General features: G+C 57.0%; 1 protein-coding gene across 1 annotated transcript in view; it reads right to left on the bottom strand.

The window, feature by feature from the left end:
- The window catches only part of MYRF (myelin regulatory factor), a 64,472-nt gene that overhangs the window by 775 nt on the left and 47,439 nt on the right, over positions 1 to 16,258 (bottom strand). Inside the window, exons 8-25 of the mRNA XM_069857328.1 lie at positions 13,731 to 13,926; positions 13,218 to 13,294; positions 12,867 to 12,977; positions 12,471 to 12,561; positions 11,311 to 11,511; positions 10,751 to 10,859; positions 9,654 to 9,763; positions 8,189 to 8,349; positions 7,279 to 7,351; positions 6,885 to 6,973; positions 6,645 to 6,713; positions 3,499 to 3,584; positions 3,111 to 3,254; positions 2,581 to 2,686; positions 2,393 to 2,481; positions 1,660 to 1,747; positions 942 to 1,016; positions 693 to 795 (exon numbers count right to left, since the gene is read on the bottom strand). Of these exons, the coding sequence (XP_069713429.1) occupies positions 693 to 795; positions 942 to 1,016; positions 1,660 to 1,747; positions 2,393 to 2,481; positions 2,581 to 2,686; positions 3,111 to 3,254; positions 3,499 to 3,584; positions 6,645 to 6,713; positions 6,885 to 6,973; positions 7,279 to 7,351; positions 8,189 to 8,349; positions 9,654 to 9,763; positions 10,751 to 10,859; positions 11,311 to 11,511; positions 12,471 to 12,561; positions 12,867 to 12,977; positions 13,218 to 13,294; positions 13,731 to 13,926 (1,978 nt within the window). The remainder of the gene's footprint in view (positions 1 to 692; positions 796 to 941; positions 1,017 to 1,659; positions 1,748 to 2,392; positions 2,482 to 2,580; positions 2,687 to 3,110; positions 3,255 to 3,498; positions 3,585 to 6,644; positions 6,714 to 6,884; positions 6,974 to 7,278; positions 7,352 to 8,188; positions 8,350 to 9,653; positions 9,764 to 10,750; positions 10,860 to 11,310; positions 11,512 to 12,470; positions 12,562 to 12,866; positions 12,978 to 13,217; positions 13,295 to 13,730; positions 13,927 to 16,258) is intronic.

The raw sequence follows: 16,258 nt of genomic DNA on the forward strand, positions 1-16,258 counted from the left end.
CCCTCATAGCGAAGGATTTCTTCCTAATGTCTCATCTAAACCTTCCCCCTTCCACTTTAAAGCCACTTCTCCTTGTCCTGTCACCTCATGCCCTTGTAAAAAGCTCCTCTGCTGCTTTCCTGGAGCCCCTTTCAGTCCTCTCAGCTGCTCTAAGGTCTCCTCGGAGCCTTCTCCAGGCTGAACAACCTCGACTCTTTCAGCCTGGCCTCAGAGCAGAGGTTCTCCAGCCCTCGGATCATCTCCGTGGCCTCCTCTGGACCCGGTCCAAGAGATCCATGTCCTTCCTGGACAAACCACTCCAGGTGGGGACTCATGAGATCAGGAACAGAGCTGGACTGAGAGGGGCAGGGAGGCACTCGAGGGTAGGAAGGGTCTGATGCACCCACACCTGGAAGGTGCCCCTGAAGGGACTTAAGGTGGGTTACGGCCGCCTGGGCTTCTCCCCACAGTCCTGGGGTGGAATCAGAAGGTTTGAACGGGGCGATTTCACACGGGCGACCACTTCTAACAGGTTTAGACATCTCCTTGTTGGGTTCCAGGGATGTGTGAGTGTCGTGGACGTTGGTCGGTGCCGAGTGTTTGAGCAGGAATTCCCTCCAGCAACTCCTGGGCTGCTGAGGTCCCTTCTGGAGGGATCTCTGTTGGGCTGGGATGACACGACACGTGGATTTTGTGAGTTGTCCCCTCCCTACCTGTGCATCTGTAGCATCCGTGGAGCTGTTTGTGCTGGCAGCGTCCTGGCAGGGGTCACTGGAGACGAGGCCACAAAGGGAGACGGACACGGCGGAGGAGGAGCTGCAAGGACAAGACACTAAGATGCTGGAAAGGAGCTGCCTCTGCCGCCTCGTCCCCAGCTCAAGCAGGAGACGTTGCACACGGCAGAGCATCCAGCCAACTTCAGGGCCATCAAAACACCCAAGAGATGAGCTCCGACCACTCACTTCATCTCCAGGGTCAGGTTGGTGTTCACTGCTGTGAGCTGGTTGATGGGGATGCGGTAGGTGAAGTTTCCAGTCCTAGGGACACAGGGAGAGCGTTAGACCTCAGCGCAGCTTTCCCGGTGGCTGAGAGGTGGCCCCAAAGGCCCCAACGTCTCTGCTGGGCTGAGATTTCAGAGGTGAAGGATCCCAAGGAGGAGCTCAAAGAATCACAGGATGGTTTGGGTTGGAAGGGACCTTAAAGTTCCAACCCTGTGCCACGGGCAGGGACACCTCCTGCTGGATCAGGGGCTCCAAGCCCCATCCAACCTGCCCTTGGACCCCTCCAGGGATGGGGCAGCCACCACTGCTCTGGGCAACTTGGCCAGGGCCTCCCCACCCTCATCATGAAGAATTTCTTCCCAAGATCTCACCTCAATCTCCCCTCTTGCAGCTCCAAACCTTTCCCCTCATCCTGTCCCTGACCTCCCTGATCCAGAGCCCCTCCCCAGCTTTCCTGGAGCCCCTTTCAGCCCTGGAAGCTGCTCTAAAGTCTCCCTGGAGCTTTCTCTTCTCCAAGCTGAACACATCATCACCAACTCAAGCTTTCTGCGCTGCGAGTGAAGAATTCGGAGCTCTGGCTCCTCTGCTCGAGGAGCAGCATGGGCTGATGGCAGAGATGGAGCTGCTCATCAGCAGGTTCCCCTGGAGGTCCCCCCCCAGCTGCCTTTGTCCCACTCACCTGCAGGCGTCGTTGGACGCGCAGAACTGGGATGGGATGACCAGATCGATCTCCACGAGCCGGATGGATTTCAGCACTGGGCTTGGCCCTGGGGGGAGGGAGAACTGTTGAGGAACAGCAAAGGGATGGGGTACCCTGAGCGAGAAGGGGTGCTTGGCACCGAGACAACCTTTCCTCATCACCCTGTCAACACAGAAAGGGGTCAGATTCCTTCCAGACACCACAGCCAGCCAGGGAGAGGCAGGAAAAGGGCTGGCACAGACGATGCTGATGGCTGGTGGTCAAAACTCCTTTCTCCCTGCTACCAGCACGACTGGATCCACACATTTCTCCCTCCAGATCTGGTTTAGGAATGGTTGAGCAAGCGGGGACACCTCCCACTGGATCAGGGGCTCCAAGCCCCATCCCACCTGGCTTTCAACACCTCCACGGATGGGGCAGCCCCCACTTCTCGGGGCAACCTGGGCTAGGGCTTCACCATCCTCGCAGTGGGAACATTTCTCCCCCAGATCTCATCTCCATCTCCCCTCTTTCAGCTTCAAACCATTCCTCTCATTCTATCCCTGATCCAGAGCCCTTCCCCAGCTTTCCTGGAGCCCCTCTCAGTGCTGGAAGCCCAGCAGATGTCTGGACTGGAAGGCCAGCATCTCAGTTGGCTGAGGGTAACCCCAGGAGAGAACCCACCACCACGGCGCTGCTGCAGGGAGGGAAGAAGAGAAGAAGTTCCACCTACCATCCGTGCTGGGATCCTGCGTGCGGGGCCGCTCGCTCACCGGCTGCTTGAGGCTGCGCTGCTGCCGGGCTTGCCCCAGCGGGGAGTTGCTGCGGGAGAGCGAGAGGTTGGAGATGTACTTGGATTTGCCCTGGAGGTGAGTGAAAGGGGAAGAGGGGCTGGCATTGGGGCTGCCGAAGCTCTGAGACCTGTCAGGTGTCTTTGGCCACTTGGTGTAGGAAGTTGCCTTCCCGGTGATGCCCCTGGATTTGGCTTTGATATTTGTCACCGGCAGGAGGGAGATGTGGCTTTGGTCTGCGAAGAGAAAGGAGAGAAAGGTTCTGCTGAGAGGCTGGAACCACTCAGGACCTCTGGGAGCAATTTGGAGTGAGGTACCAGCTCTGGGTTTGTCCTGTCACTGCGTCACCTGCCCCTTCCCCAGCTCCGTTCTCTTCTCTGCACTCGCTCCAGAGCCTCAACATCCTTCTGGTGGGGAGGGGCCCAGCACTGACCCCAGGATTCGAGGAGCGCTCTCCCCAGGGCCGAGGCCAGAGGGAGAAGAACCTCCCTGGACCTTCTGGTCACACCATTTCTGATCCAAGCCAAGATGCCCTTGGCCTTCTTGGCCGCCTGGGCCACAGAAGTGAGAGGTAAGACACAAGGTGAGACGGGGCTGGAGCTCCGAGGTGGTGCGATGGTGTTGTCCCTGCACCTCCGGGGTGCCCGGGTTGGTACTTACCTGTCCGGTTGGTGGTGTGAGCGGGGCTGGTCTCAGAGAGGGAGACAGAGATGTTGGTGGAAGCAGCAGAGCAGCACGTGGAGAAACACGGTGGGCTGAAGCAAGCTAGCACGCTGACGACGGAGTCAGGCGTGTCCTCTGTGACTGCAGGGCAAACAGCAGGGACGCGGGGAGTAAGTCATCTAAGAGGAGCAGAACCAAACGCTCCCTCCATCCCTTCCACTAAACCAGAGCCCCAGGACCTCCGAGTATGGAGAGAGCTCAGTGCCAGCAAGCCCTGGGCGCAGAGGAGCAGCCACGTTCACCACAACCCATCCTCATGCACATCTACCAGGTCATAGAGTCATAGAATCACCAGGTTGGAGACCTCTACCATGTTGTGACCTACCACGGTGCGCGGGGGTCCTGCCGCCGGCTCTGTCCGAAGCGGCTGTGGATCGCACGATCTGTGTTTTATCAATGTTCTGGCTTGACCTGGAATGCAGGAAAGCTTGGGTGAAAATTTCTACCCCAGGGTACAACGACGCTGCTTGAACGTGAAGGGAGAAGCTGCAGCAGTGAGGGGGGTGAAGAGCCCAGGTACACGGAGCGAGAGCAGATGTGGAGAGAGCACAAGGGTGAGGAGGAGCACGGACTGGAGGGATCTGGGGGAGGAAGGGCAGGAGAAAGGCACACAAGCCATGAGGACAGCGAGGAGAAGTAGGAAAAGCCACAGCAGATCGGGTGGTGGTCCCACGTCTGGCAGGGAGAAGTCCCAGCTGGTTCAGAAAACACCAGCAACGCTCCCTCAATGCTCCCAGGGTGCGCTCAGCAGGCTTGACTTCTAACTGGGATCTCCAGTGTGGAATTAGGTGCTCTGGTCTCAACATGAAGACCAGACCAGGCTCCGAGCACCTAAAGGAGGAGCCCTTTATCTCTCCGAGACAGACTGTTCCTCACCTTGTTTTGTAGAATCCCACCCTGGTTCATCCCACGTCATCTCAATTGTTTCACTGGAGCTACCGAGAGCCGAAGACACCGTGGGCATCTCCCAAGGGTACGGCAGGTGTGAAAGGGGAGGAACTGCTGCCTGGGGCTGGTTTTCTCCCATGCCTGCACGGGAGCCCAGAGCAAAACCACGCTGGGCACCACCAAGGCTCTCACCTCCATGGCTTGTAGCTGCCCACCGAGCAGAAACGTTCACCGAGCTCCTAACCGAGACGTTCATGATCTTCTCTGCCCAGACACAGGAGCAGTTTGGTTTTATCCAGCCCCTACATTGATTGTCCTCTGCTCTTGCCTCGCCTGTCCCCTCAAGGTTGCTCAAACGGAGCCACCTCTCGTTCACAGAAACCGAAGTGCCATCTCGTCACCTGCATGACTTCTAACCCACATTTCTTTTTCTGGTGGAAGGGGATGCAGTGGAGGGAGGGGACGCGGGCACCAGGCTCTGGAGCCAACCTCCACCCCAGCCCAAACTCCATCCCTGTCCCTCGTTCTCCTCCACGGCCTCGGCACCACTTTCCAGGTGTGGTTTTATTCACGTCCCATGAGCAATTACGTTTTTAATCGCTTCCTGTGAAGCGCTCTGATGCGGAATTCGTGAAGAGAACGAATCAATCGTGGCTCCCGCTGCTTTTGATGCCCCGTTTTGGTCACAGGCTGTTGTCCTCTCCAGCTCCACAAACCCATTAACTGAGGTGCTTTATGGGTCTGGATTTAATGAGTAACTGGGGCTCCTTTCCAAACACTCATAAAAAGAGACCATTTAGGGTCTTCTTCTGCCCTTCTTTCGCACTGTCCTGTCCTTAGAGAGTGACCTTCAGCAAGAAAGCTTCTCATACACCAAGAGAGGGCAGGAACAGCTTTTTGGCTGATTCCTCAGCGCCTTCATTCTCTTTACTCCCTCCCTCCAAACCTTCTGCTCCTGCTCTATCTGTGGTGTCTAATTTCTTGGTTTAGCCATTAATTGGTTCTTCGATCTCCTCATCCCCATTTCCCCTTCCTGATGGGCTTCATAATCTTTCCTCCTGGAGTCCCGCTCAAAATCCACTCCTAACTGTTTCTTTGCTTTCCATTTTAAGATTCTTGCTCTTGGATGGAAGGAAGAAGAGGAATTGAGAGAAGGGAGGCAGCAATTAATTAACAGGATAATGAAAGAATAACATACCGTGGACACAGAGCGACCGGGACCCCAGGACCCCTGTGCCGAAAGAGGGCGAGGAGACAGGCAGTGGGCACAGCAAAAGAGCTACAGGACAGGAGGGACACGAGAAGAAAAGGGAGGTTGGTAGAAGATGAGGAGGACAGGGGGGATAAAAGAGGATGTGGGAGATAATGAAGAATGGGAGAATGAAAGATGAAGTGGAAAGGAAAATAGTTGGATGGGAGATGGAACCAGAAAAGGAGGGAGAGGAATAGAACAGGGGAAAAGAGAGAGAAAAAGAGATTCGTTATCTGGTAACGTGAGCTCCCAAAGGAGTGAAGTGAGTCAAACCGGAGCCTGGCACCTCAACGCTCTCTCCACGTGGAGGAGACTTCGAAGAGGAAAAATCCTGCCTAGCACCAACCACGTATCCCCAGTGCAACCAGTGGGACCATCCTGGTTTAGTCCAGCTGGAGAGGCACCCAAAGAATCCTAGAATCACCAGGTTGGAAAAGACCCATCGGATCATCGAGTCCAACCATTCCCACCAATCACTAACCCATGTCCCTCAGCACCTCGGCCACCCGGCCCTTAAACCCCTCCAGGGAAGGGGACTCAACCCCCTCCCTGGGCAGCCTCGGACACTGCCCAATCACCCTTTCCGGGAAATATTTTTTCCTGCTGTCCAGCCTGACCCTCCCCTGGTGGAGCTTGAGGCCATTCCCTCTCGTCCTGTCCCCTGCCCCTTGGGAGAAGAGCCCAGCTCCCTCCTCTCCACAACCTCCTCTCAGGGAGTTGCAGAGAGCAATGAGGTCTCCCCTCAGCCTCCTCTTCTCCAGGCTGAACCCCCCCAGCTCTCTCAGCCGCTCCTCTTCTTCTCCAGCCCCTTCCCCAGCTCCGTTCTCTTCTCTGCACTCGCTCCAGAGCCTCAACATCCTTCTGGTGGGGAGGGGCCCAGCACTGACCCCAGGATTCGAGGAGCGCTCTCCCCAGGGCCGAGGCCAGAGGGAGAAGAACCTCCCTGGCCCTGCTGGCCACGCCGGGTCTGATCCAAGCCCAGATGCCCTTGGCCTTCTTGGCCCCCTGGGCCCCTGCTGGCTCCTGTTCAACCAACCCCCCCAGGTCCTTCTCCTCCAGGCAGTTTCCAGCCAGCCTTCTCCTAGGCTGGAGCTGCTCAGGGTTGTTGTGCCCCAAGGGCAGGAAACATTCAGACCAGCCTTGTGAGCAGCCAAACAAGAGGGAGTTTGCTTTGTCTTCTCTGCTCCTCACTTCTTGCTCCAGATGGGAGGATGCCTTTGGTTGGTTTACAGCTTGGCTCACTGGAACTGTGCTCAATAACCCCACGGAAGCTGCTGCCTTCCCCTTCTCAGCTGCTTCACCTCCCTCCCACGGAGCCCAGAGGTACCTACCCATCGATATCCACAAGGTCCTCTTCACTGCGCAAGCTCAGCACGTAGAGCGTGGACATGGACACCACGCTGGAAAAATAAAGAGGGAGACACAGGGCAAAGTCACGGGACTGGGCTGCTTCCAAGGATTTCTGCCCAGGAAAGAAGCTGGAGGTCTGCAGCCCCTCAACTCCACACCCAAACCGATGAGCTGGAAGGAGACAGTGGGAAAGGAGCAGGGACAAGGTTGTGTGGTCTCACCTGAATGCCATGATGATGACCAGGGCAATGATGGTGCCTTGGAGGAAGCGCTGGCTGATGCAGGCCTGTTCCGGGACAACCGATGGCGACTGCAAGAGAAAAAAAGATCAGCTGAGGACACCTTACGGCTCTGATCCTCACACAGATCCCACCCAGCCCCTCCCAAGCTTTATTCCTGCTCCTCTGCAAGCCCTGAACCCCCTTGGTGCAGAAGCCACGTAACATCTCCATTAGACACGGACACAAAGGAAGGAGAGATGGTGGGAATGGGAGCAGACAGGGTCTCAATATCTGCAGGACGTGGAAGAAAACACACAAGGACCACGCAGATGATGGTTCCCAGGGAGGCCACCTTCCCCACCACAGTGTTGATGCTCTGGGAGCGGTTCCTTACCTTGCTGGCTACTTTGTGGGGTCTTTTTTTGTGGGGCATGCTCCCCGCACGGCTGAACTGGCTTCCTGTTTGGCTGCAGGGAGAAAAGAGGGATGGGTTGGGTTGGAAGGGACCTCAGGCCTATTTCTCCTTAAGATCTCATCTCCATCTCCCCTCTTGCAGCTCCAAATTGTTCCCCCTCGTCCTCTCCCTGCCCTCCCTGATCCAGAGCCCCTCCCCAGCTTTCCTGGAGCCCCTTTCAGCCCTGGAAGCTGCTCTAAGGTCTCCCCACAGCCTTCTCTTCTCCAGCCTCAACAATCCCAACTCTCTCAGCCTGAAAGCCGCTCACTTTCTGCAGGAAAACATGGAGATAATTTCATCCTGGGGTTTTTTTTGGGCTGGTGTAAGAGCAGGCTTTTCGTCTGTGTGTGCCAGACCTGCCCCGCCAAGCTCAGCTCCTTGAATCTACCAGACGACAAGTGCCAACACCCACCACCGCTCCTCATCTCCCTTTTCCCAAACCGAGCTGTCCCTTAGGGCTGCTTGGGCTCCAAAGGAATCATAGAATCCTAGAATCACCAGGTTGGAAGAGACCCACCGGATCATCGAGTCCAACCATCCCCATCCATCACTAACCCATGTCCCTCAGCACCTCGGCCACCCGGCCCTTAAACCCCTCCAGGGAAGGGGACTCAACCCCCTCCCTGGGCAGCCTCGGACACTGCCCAATCACTCTTTCCATGAAATATTTTTTCCTGCTGTCCAGCCTGACCCTCCCCTGGTGGAGCTTGAGGCCATTCCCTCTCGGCCTGTCCCCTGTCCCTTGGGAGAAGAGCCCAGCTCCCTCCTCTCCACAACCTCCTCTCAGGGAGTTGCAGAGAGCAAGGAGGGACACCCCTTCTGGCTCCCGTGCCCTCCGCGTGCCCCGTACCTGAACGCCCCCGAGCTCACGGTTGACTTCATGCTGTCCAGCCGCTTGAGCTTGGCCAGCTTGTGACTCCACCTCTCCAGCTCATCGATGCGGGTCTCCAGGTTGTCTGTCAGCTTGCACAGCTCCTTCACGGCTCCCACGTTCTCCATGAAGATTCGCTCCTGCCGGGGAAGAGGTCGGCAGGCTGAGCGGCCCGGCTCGAGGAGGCTCCTCTGCTCCCATGGACCTGCCCACCCTGTCCTGGGGAAAAGGCTCCACAACAGCCAGCTCTGGGGGTAGGGAATCATCCATCTCAACCTCTACAGCTCCTGGATGCAAACCCAAAAGACGTCACCTTCAAACCCAACCGAAACAATAGATGTTGAGGCAGGATCCTTGAGAACTGTCTCCTATGGGAGTTTCAGAGTCCTCCTCAGTCACAAAGGACAAAGTCTCCACCTTCAAGCAGGAGCCCTTGGTCAAACCAAGAGAGCAAAGCTCCCTGTCCACCCCTTCTCCTCCCCAGCCCTCTGTCTCCTGCTCCACAAAGCTGCTGCTGGGGTTTTTCTGCAGCATTAACCAACTGCCAGTGGATCCAGACCAACAGAAAGCTCAAATCCAGAAGGTTTTGGAGAGCAACCTTCCTCCTGCAGCCCCTCTGGTGCAGACACGTGGCTCCAGCATAAGCATCTCCCTCTGGCACAACTCCTTGAGGCACAACATCTCACTGCCATGCTAGTCCAGGATCTTGGACACCGTGGAGAACTTGTAGCAGGAGGCAGATGGCTCTTCAGCAGACCCCACAGCTTCTTGGAGGGCTGATTGGATGCTGTGGCCCACAGGAGAGGGCTGTACCCCGAAACCAAGGACAACAGTGGCCTGGCCACGTGCAGATGGGACAGGAAAGACCATGCTGACAGCTACTGCCACCTGGTGAGGGCACTGCAGGCATCTAAGCTTCCACAAAGGAGGAAGAAGGCGCTAAGGACCCTCCTGGCCATTTGAACTCTGGGTAGAGCGAAGCAGGAGAGAGCTGTCAGCTTTGAGAGGCCGTCCCCTCGATGTCTCCTACAGGAGGGTGTCTTCTCAATGCCCAGAGCAGCAAAGAAGCTGCCGTAGGTTACAGAGAGGTCAGGAACCCAGGTGCTCTGGGTTATCTTGACATTGACCACCTTATCTTATCTAGAAAGGAGAGATGGTGACTAAGAGCCTCCCTACAGGAGGTTGCCAACAAGAAGCCCTTCCTTCTGCTGCCAAATTTCATGGATATCAGGCTAGCTGCTCCCTGCTGCTGTCTGATGTCCACCCAAGGCTGCTCCTCACATCTGAAAGCCCAGCCAGGTCTAAAACTCACAAGGGTGGTGTTTGCTCAGGAACTTTTCTCAAGCATCGCATTTTCTTCTCTTCCATTGTCAGCTCTGTGACTCCCTTGACCCAAAGTTCAATGACCTCCCCAGCCTCTCTGCCCCTCTGGGTTGCCACTGACCTTGTTCACCACCAGGAAGTTCTCAAGGGTCTTCCCATTGGAAAAGACCAAGTCCCCGGTGTCCTTCACAGCTTCTGGGAGGATCTCCTTTACCTCCTGAGCAATGACACCTGTGCGGAAACAGCAAAGTGGGTCAAGGTGGCGTGGGCAGGGCTCCTGCTGCCACGGCTCTTTCTCTTGTCCCTCTTTTGGGTTGGAAGGGACCTCAAAGCCCACCCTGTTCCACCCCCACAGCCTTCTCTTCTCCAGGCTGAGCAACCTCAACTCTCTCCTCGCACAGGAGGTTGTCCAGCCCTCGGATCATCTCCGTGGGCTCCTCTGCACTTGCTCCAACAGCTCCGTGTCCTCCCTGTGCTGAGGATCCAGAACTGGACTTGGGGCTCCAGGTGGGTCCCACGAGAGCAGAGCTTAAGCCATGTGTGGGCAGTGCCATCTTATCCCCCGCTCGCTAAAGAGCGAGTTTCCTTAGAGACCTAAACTTCAGATGGTGGGAAGCCTTGTCTCCTGTTGAGGCTCTGGAGCAAGTGCAGAGAAGAGAACGGAGCTGGGGAAGGGGCTGGAGAAGAAGAGGAGCGGCTGAGAGAGCTGGGGGGGTTTAGCCTGGAGAAGAGGAGGCTGAGGGGAGACCTCATTGCTCTCTGCAACTCCCTGAGAGGAGGTTGTGGAGAGGAGGGAGCTGGGCTCTTCTCCCAAGGGACAGGGGACAGGCCGAGAGGGAATGGCCTCAAGCTCCACCAGGGGAGGGTCAGGCTGGACAGCAGGAAGAAATATTTCCTGGCAAGGGTGATTGGGCAGTGTCCGAGGCTGCCCAGGGAGGGGGTTGAGTCCCCTTCCCTGGAGGGGTTTAAGGGCCGGGTGGCCGAGGTGCTGAGGGACATGGGTTAGTGATTGATGGGAACGGTTGGACTCGATGATCTGGTGGGTCTCTTCCAACCTGGTGATTCTAAGATTCCTCCCCTCAGGCCTGGGGGGCTGCCCAGCTGGGTCCAGGACAGGCTGGGCAGTGCCACGAGCAAAATGTTGCTGGACATTGTAGAACACAAGGTCCAAAACTGCAGATGGGAGCAGGTCACTGTGGTGTGACACAGAACCCGTACCTGTCTCAGAGGTGTTGTCGATGCCCACCGTGGCTGCAAACTCAGGCTTGTAGTTGTAGTGCACCAGTCGCATACGGGAGATCCTCTTCAGCTGCTCCGTGGTGTCCACCTGGGGCAAAACAGACAACACAGCTCCTAAGCGAGTTGTTGCCCACAGGCTTCTCTTCTCCAGGCTCAACAACCCCAACTCTCACAGCCTCTCCTCATACAGGAGGTTCTCCAGCCCTCGGATCATCTCCGTGGCCTCCTCTGCACTCGCTCCACCAGCTCCATGTCCTCTGATCTGAGGATCATGAGGATCCATGTCCTCTGATGCTCCATGCTGAGGATCCAGAACTGGACTCGGGGCTCCAGGTGGGTCTCCCCGAGCGGAGCAGAGGGGCAGGATCCCCTCCCTCCCTGCTGCTCCCACGGCTCTGGATGCAGCCCAGGACATGGGTGGTTTCTGGGCTGGGAGTGCACCAAAATCAGCAGCTGAAATAAGCTCCCAAGGACACCCGTGGTTGCCGTGGTCCCTCTTCAGATGGCCCCAAGCCTACCCTGATGTTCCTGGCTCTCACCTCCTGGATGTCCTCCTTCACTCGGATGTCCGACGGGTGCATCAGTGAACCCATGACCTTCACGTTGCCGTGGACCACCAGGGCTTCATCGGGGCGGTCTGTGTTGATGCCAACTCGGCCGTGGTGAAAAACAGTATCGGGGAGCTGTGCCCGCTGCCAGAGGACATCGCTGTCGCTCTCAAACTGGCCAGGGTTGGAGGCCTGGGGAGATAACGGGAAGTGGGGGCTGAGACATGGAAGGCGGCTTTGGGATAGATCCTGGCATGGATCTCCAGCCCCCAGAAGACCTCGAGGCTGCTCCAGCCTCACAGGAGGGCCAGCAGGGAGCTGGACAGACGGACAAGGCAGAGCTTGCTGAGGACAAGCAAGGCCATGGAGGTGCGAGACAGAGCTTTGCAGCAGCACAAAGCCAAGTGGGATCCTCTACCAGTCCTGGGAACAGATCCCAGCCTGCTCTTCCAGCACAGACAACCTTGGCATTCATCTGCTGGTAGTTGCAGAGAGCAATGAGGTCTCCCCTCAGCCTCCTCTTCTCCAGGCTGAACCCCCCCAGCTCTCTCAGCTGCTCCTCTTCTTCTCCAGCCCCTTCCCCAGCTTCGTTGCTCTTCTCTGCACTCGCTCCAGAGCCTCAACATCCTTCTGGTGGGGAGGGGCCCAGCACTGACCCCAGGATTCGAGGAGCGCTCTCCCCAGGGCCGAAGCCAGAGGGAGAAGAACCTCCCTGGCCCTGCTGGCCACGCCGGGTCTGATCCAAGCCCAGATGCCCTTGGCCTTCTTGGCCCCCTGGGCCCCTGCTGGCTCCTGTTCAACCAACCCCCCCAGGTCCTTCTCCTCCAGGCAGTTTCCAGCCAGCCTTCTCCTAGGCTGGAGCTGCTCAGGGTTGTTGTGCCCCAAGGGCAGGACCCGCCATTTGGCCTCGTTGAACCTCCTGCCGTTGGTCTCAGCCCATGGATCCAGCCTGTTCAGGTCCCTTTGGAGCCTCCCGACCCTCCAGCAGATCCACGCTGCCACCCAGCTTAGTGTCATCTCCAAACTAGCTAAGGGTGCAAGTGCTAAGGGAAAGCACTGAAAAGCCCAAAGAAGGTAGGAGGGTTGCCCAAGATGTCCAGCACAGGACTTTGAGGCACCTGCAGAGGCTGAAGGGGGAGAGAGGGACTCACTCTGACAATGATGCGCTCAGAGATGTGGGCTGCGAGCGTGTAGTTCTGGTTCTGTGCGTGTGCCTGCAGGGCCACCACGAGCATGAAGTACCTGCCAAGAGGGGAGAGAGATCAGGGTACTGTCCTGCATGGGGAACTGCCGTGTCTGCTTCTCCTCTGGAGAAGACACCGAGCTGTCCTGGTGGGCTCGGCTCACCCTGTCTCATGCTGTGGAGCACAAACACCGTCCCCAACCCCGTGCAGAGTGGGAGAGACCCTTCTGGTGGCCACAGAGACAAGGATGGCCAATTCAGAACCTGTCCCCAACGCTCCCCTCCCTCCAGCCGTGCTCCTCAACTCAAGCACTAGCAGGTCCACTGCTCAGAATGGCTTGGAGAAGGCATCTGTGCTCCTCACCTCTGGTCCGGGTTGGGTTTGCCTTTCTTCCGCATGTTGTTGGCTGTGGTCTCGCTGAAGTGCAGCCGCCCCACGGTGACCTTGGTGACCTGCTCCGGAGGCAGGTTGACCCTGAGGAAAGGAAAACAGAGGAGCGAGCGTGGACATTGCTGGAGAGGAGATTCTTCGGGGAACGGCCATCTCCTTGCCTGCTCCACCAAGGCAGGTCTATCAACTGGGCCCAGAGAAGAGTGGAGAACGTAAAGAGGGAAAGCAGAGAAAACTGGAGACTGTGAAACCCACGGTGCTACCCCAAGACTTCCAGCTCACCCCCTGCTCCACCCTCTCTGTTGTACCCTGGACAATACTCACGTGACAGGGTTGAAGGGCCTCTTGCTGCGGTCGGACTGCGACTGCTCTATGTTGATTGACTGGTTCAAGGCCTCTAGCTGGAGAGGAAGAGTTGGCCGTGTGACAAAGAGTGGGAAGTGGAGACCTTCCCCTTCCCACCTCCTTCTCCCGTGTCCAGCCCTCCTAGAACTCAGTCCAACTCTCTTGCAACACCCAACTTGAGCGCAGCCATTGGCCAAACACGGGTGCCTCCCATGAAAAAAGCCACTTGAGGGGGAAAGGATCTTCCCAAAATGTCTATGAACCTCCAGACTCAAAGATGAGTGCGAAGAAGCCCTGAAGACACCCAGGCAGTGACCCAATCTACCTTACGACCCCATATTTCAAGCTCTGCCTTCTTCTGGCCTTCAGCACTCTTCTACATGCTTCCCCTATGACTTAGCATGTGAAGATGTGGCGTTGCCTCATCCCATCCATCTGCCAAGAACCCCTTCTCCCCGTCGGGTTGGCCCCTGGCCCTTAACTCCTGCTTGCCTTTACTCCGTGCAGCTTCAGGTAGAAGCACTCTAAGGGTTTCAGGCCCTCGGGGGTCTTCACATACTTGGGATCTCCAAGCATGCCGATGTAGACTGTGACCTGGAAGTGATTCTTCTTCTGGCACACGAAGGCGTCGTCCCCCACGGAGAAGTTGAAGCCCTTGTCAGCATCGACGCGGTACGTGAGCATCGGGCTGTGGAAAAGACAAGGAGGCATCAAGACCAGAGCCCTGTGCAGACCACGAGAGGCTCACGCTTGTGGAGGGAAGGAGGAGCCACGCATCTAGAAGCAGAGGAATGGTACACGGCCACATCCCAGTGAACCATCCCACCACTGGATGGAAGGGGCTAAGCAGACAGCTCACTCCATGTCCCACAACACGACTGTATCACGAACAGCCCCACCTCACCACAGAGTATGAAGCTACCTCTACTCACATTTACAGCCACAAAACAATCCTGAGGCACCACAGGCACGTGGGAGGGGAAGGAAGGTTGTGTTGGAGCAAAGAAGACAACCTCTGATACTGTCCATTGTTTTGCAATGAGGCCCTGGACCACGTTGTCCCATCCCTGAAGGGGTTCAAGGCCAGGTTGGTCGGGGCTTGGAGCCCCTGATCCAGTGGGAGGTGTCCCTGCCCACAACACGGGGTTGGAACGGGATGGGCTTTGAGGTCCCTTCCAACCCAAACCATTCCAGGATCCTATGAACAGAATATGGTTCCTGGAATATGGATTTGATGAGGATGCTGAGGAGACCACCCCTGTAGATGCTCTGCTGTAGAACTAACTCTAGAAACACAGTAAATACGAGCCACACCAGGGCAGCATCTCCCTTCCAAGCCCTGGCTCAACACACACAGGAGGTCTCAAGCTCCACAGCCTGCTGAAAGCCTGGAGAAGACCTCCTGAACACTGCTCGCTGGGAGAAGCAGCTCAGGCTGACCTGGTTGGGGTCCCTCACCTCTGCTTGCTTCACCCACCGCATTCCTGATGTCACCTGTGCTCACTCTGCTACCAGGCGGTACCTCCTGCGTGCTGGATTCCTTCTGAAATCACAACCACCTGCTTCCAGCTCCCCGTGAGCACCGGCCAGAGGAGGAGAAGGAGGAGGAGACGGCTCCATGAACGCCTGCCAGCTGGGGAGGTTTAATCTACATCTCCTTAATGGGCTGGTTACCATGGGAACGAGGGAAATATGTGGCCTTTGCAGCAAGACCCTTTTGTCTCCCCATCCCAAAATCCCAGACCTGGGCTGGTGGGCCCCCACAGCGCTGCCCGTCCTACGCAGCGGGGAAGGAGATGCCTCTCGTCCTACCTCCTCATCAAGCAGAACACCCCAATCCCATTGTTTTTAATTAAAGGAGGAGGTAAAGGGGAGCTCAGCCCAGCCTTTGATGTCAGGAAATCACAGAATCAGAGAATCACCAGGTTGGAAGAGACCCACCGGATCATCGAGTCCAACCATCCCCATCAATCACTAACCCATGTCCCTCAGCACCTCGGCCACCCGGCCCTTAAACCCCTCCAGGGAAGGGGACTCAACCCCCTCCCTGGGCAGCCTCGCACACTGCCCAATCTCCCTTGCCAGGAAATATTTCTTCCTGCTGTCCAGCCTGAGCCTCCCCTGGTGGAGCTTGAGGCCATTCCCTCTCGGCCTGTCCCCTGTCCCCTGGGAGAAGAGCCCAGCTCCCTCCTCTCCACAACCTCCTCTCAGGGAGTTGCAGAGAGCAATGAGGTCTCCCCTCAGCCTCCTCTTCTCCAGGCTGAACCCCCCCAGCTCTCTCAGCCGCTCCTCTTCTTCTCCAGCCCCTTCCCCAGCTCCGTTCTCTTCTCTGCACTCGCTCCAGAGCCTCAACATCCTTCTGGTGGGGAGGGGCCCAGCACTGACCCCAGGATTCGAGGAGCGCTCTCCCCAGGGCCGAGGCCAGAGGGAGAAGAACCTCCCTGGCCCTGCTGGCCACGCCGGGTCTGATCCAAGCCAAGATGCCCTTGGCCTTCTTGGCCACCTGGACCACTGCTGGCTCCTGTTCAACCAACCCCCCTTTGGAGGGCTCTTCCACAAAAGCTAAACCTCTCCTGCCTTCCACCTCCGGTTCCTCAGACAGACAGACACACGGGTACATACTGGGGGCTAGAACACTGATTTTTTGAATGAGAAATACCTTTTTGAGGGGCAGAACAGTGACTTTTTTGAGCCAGAAATACTTTTTGGGGGGCAGAACATGATTTTTTGTGCCAGAAAACTGATTCCTTGGGCCAGAACTCCCATTATTGAGGCCAGAACATCATTTCTAGGGCCACAACAGTGATTTTTGGGGACAGTACTGTCATTCTGGGGCCAGAAACCTGATTTCTGGGGCCAGGACACTCACTTTAGGCCCCTGAACACAAACCAGACGGTGGGAGCAGAGCACTACCTTAGCCCAGAAGCACGAGAGGAATTCACCCTCCTCCATCTGGTTCTTCTTGATGAGAATCTATGGCTTGGGCTGGTCTGAGCACCCTCTGCCGTCACTCCAGGGA

The sequence above is a fragment of the Phaenicophaeus curvirostris genome, chromosome 5 (assembly GCF_032191515.1).
Source record: "Phaenicophaeus curvirostris isolate KB17595 chromosome 5, BPBGC_Pcur_1.0, whole genome shotgun sequence".
Lineage (NCBI taxonomy): Eukaryota > Metazoa > Chordata > Aves > Cuculiformes > Cuculidae > Phaenicophaeus > Phaenicophaeus curvirostris.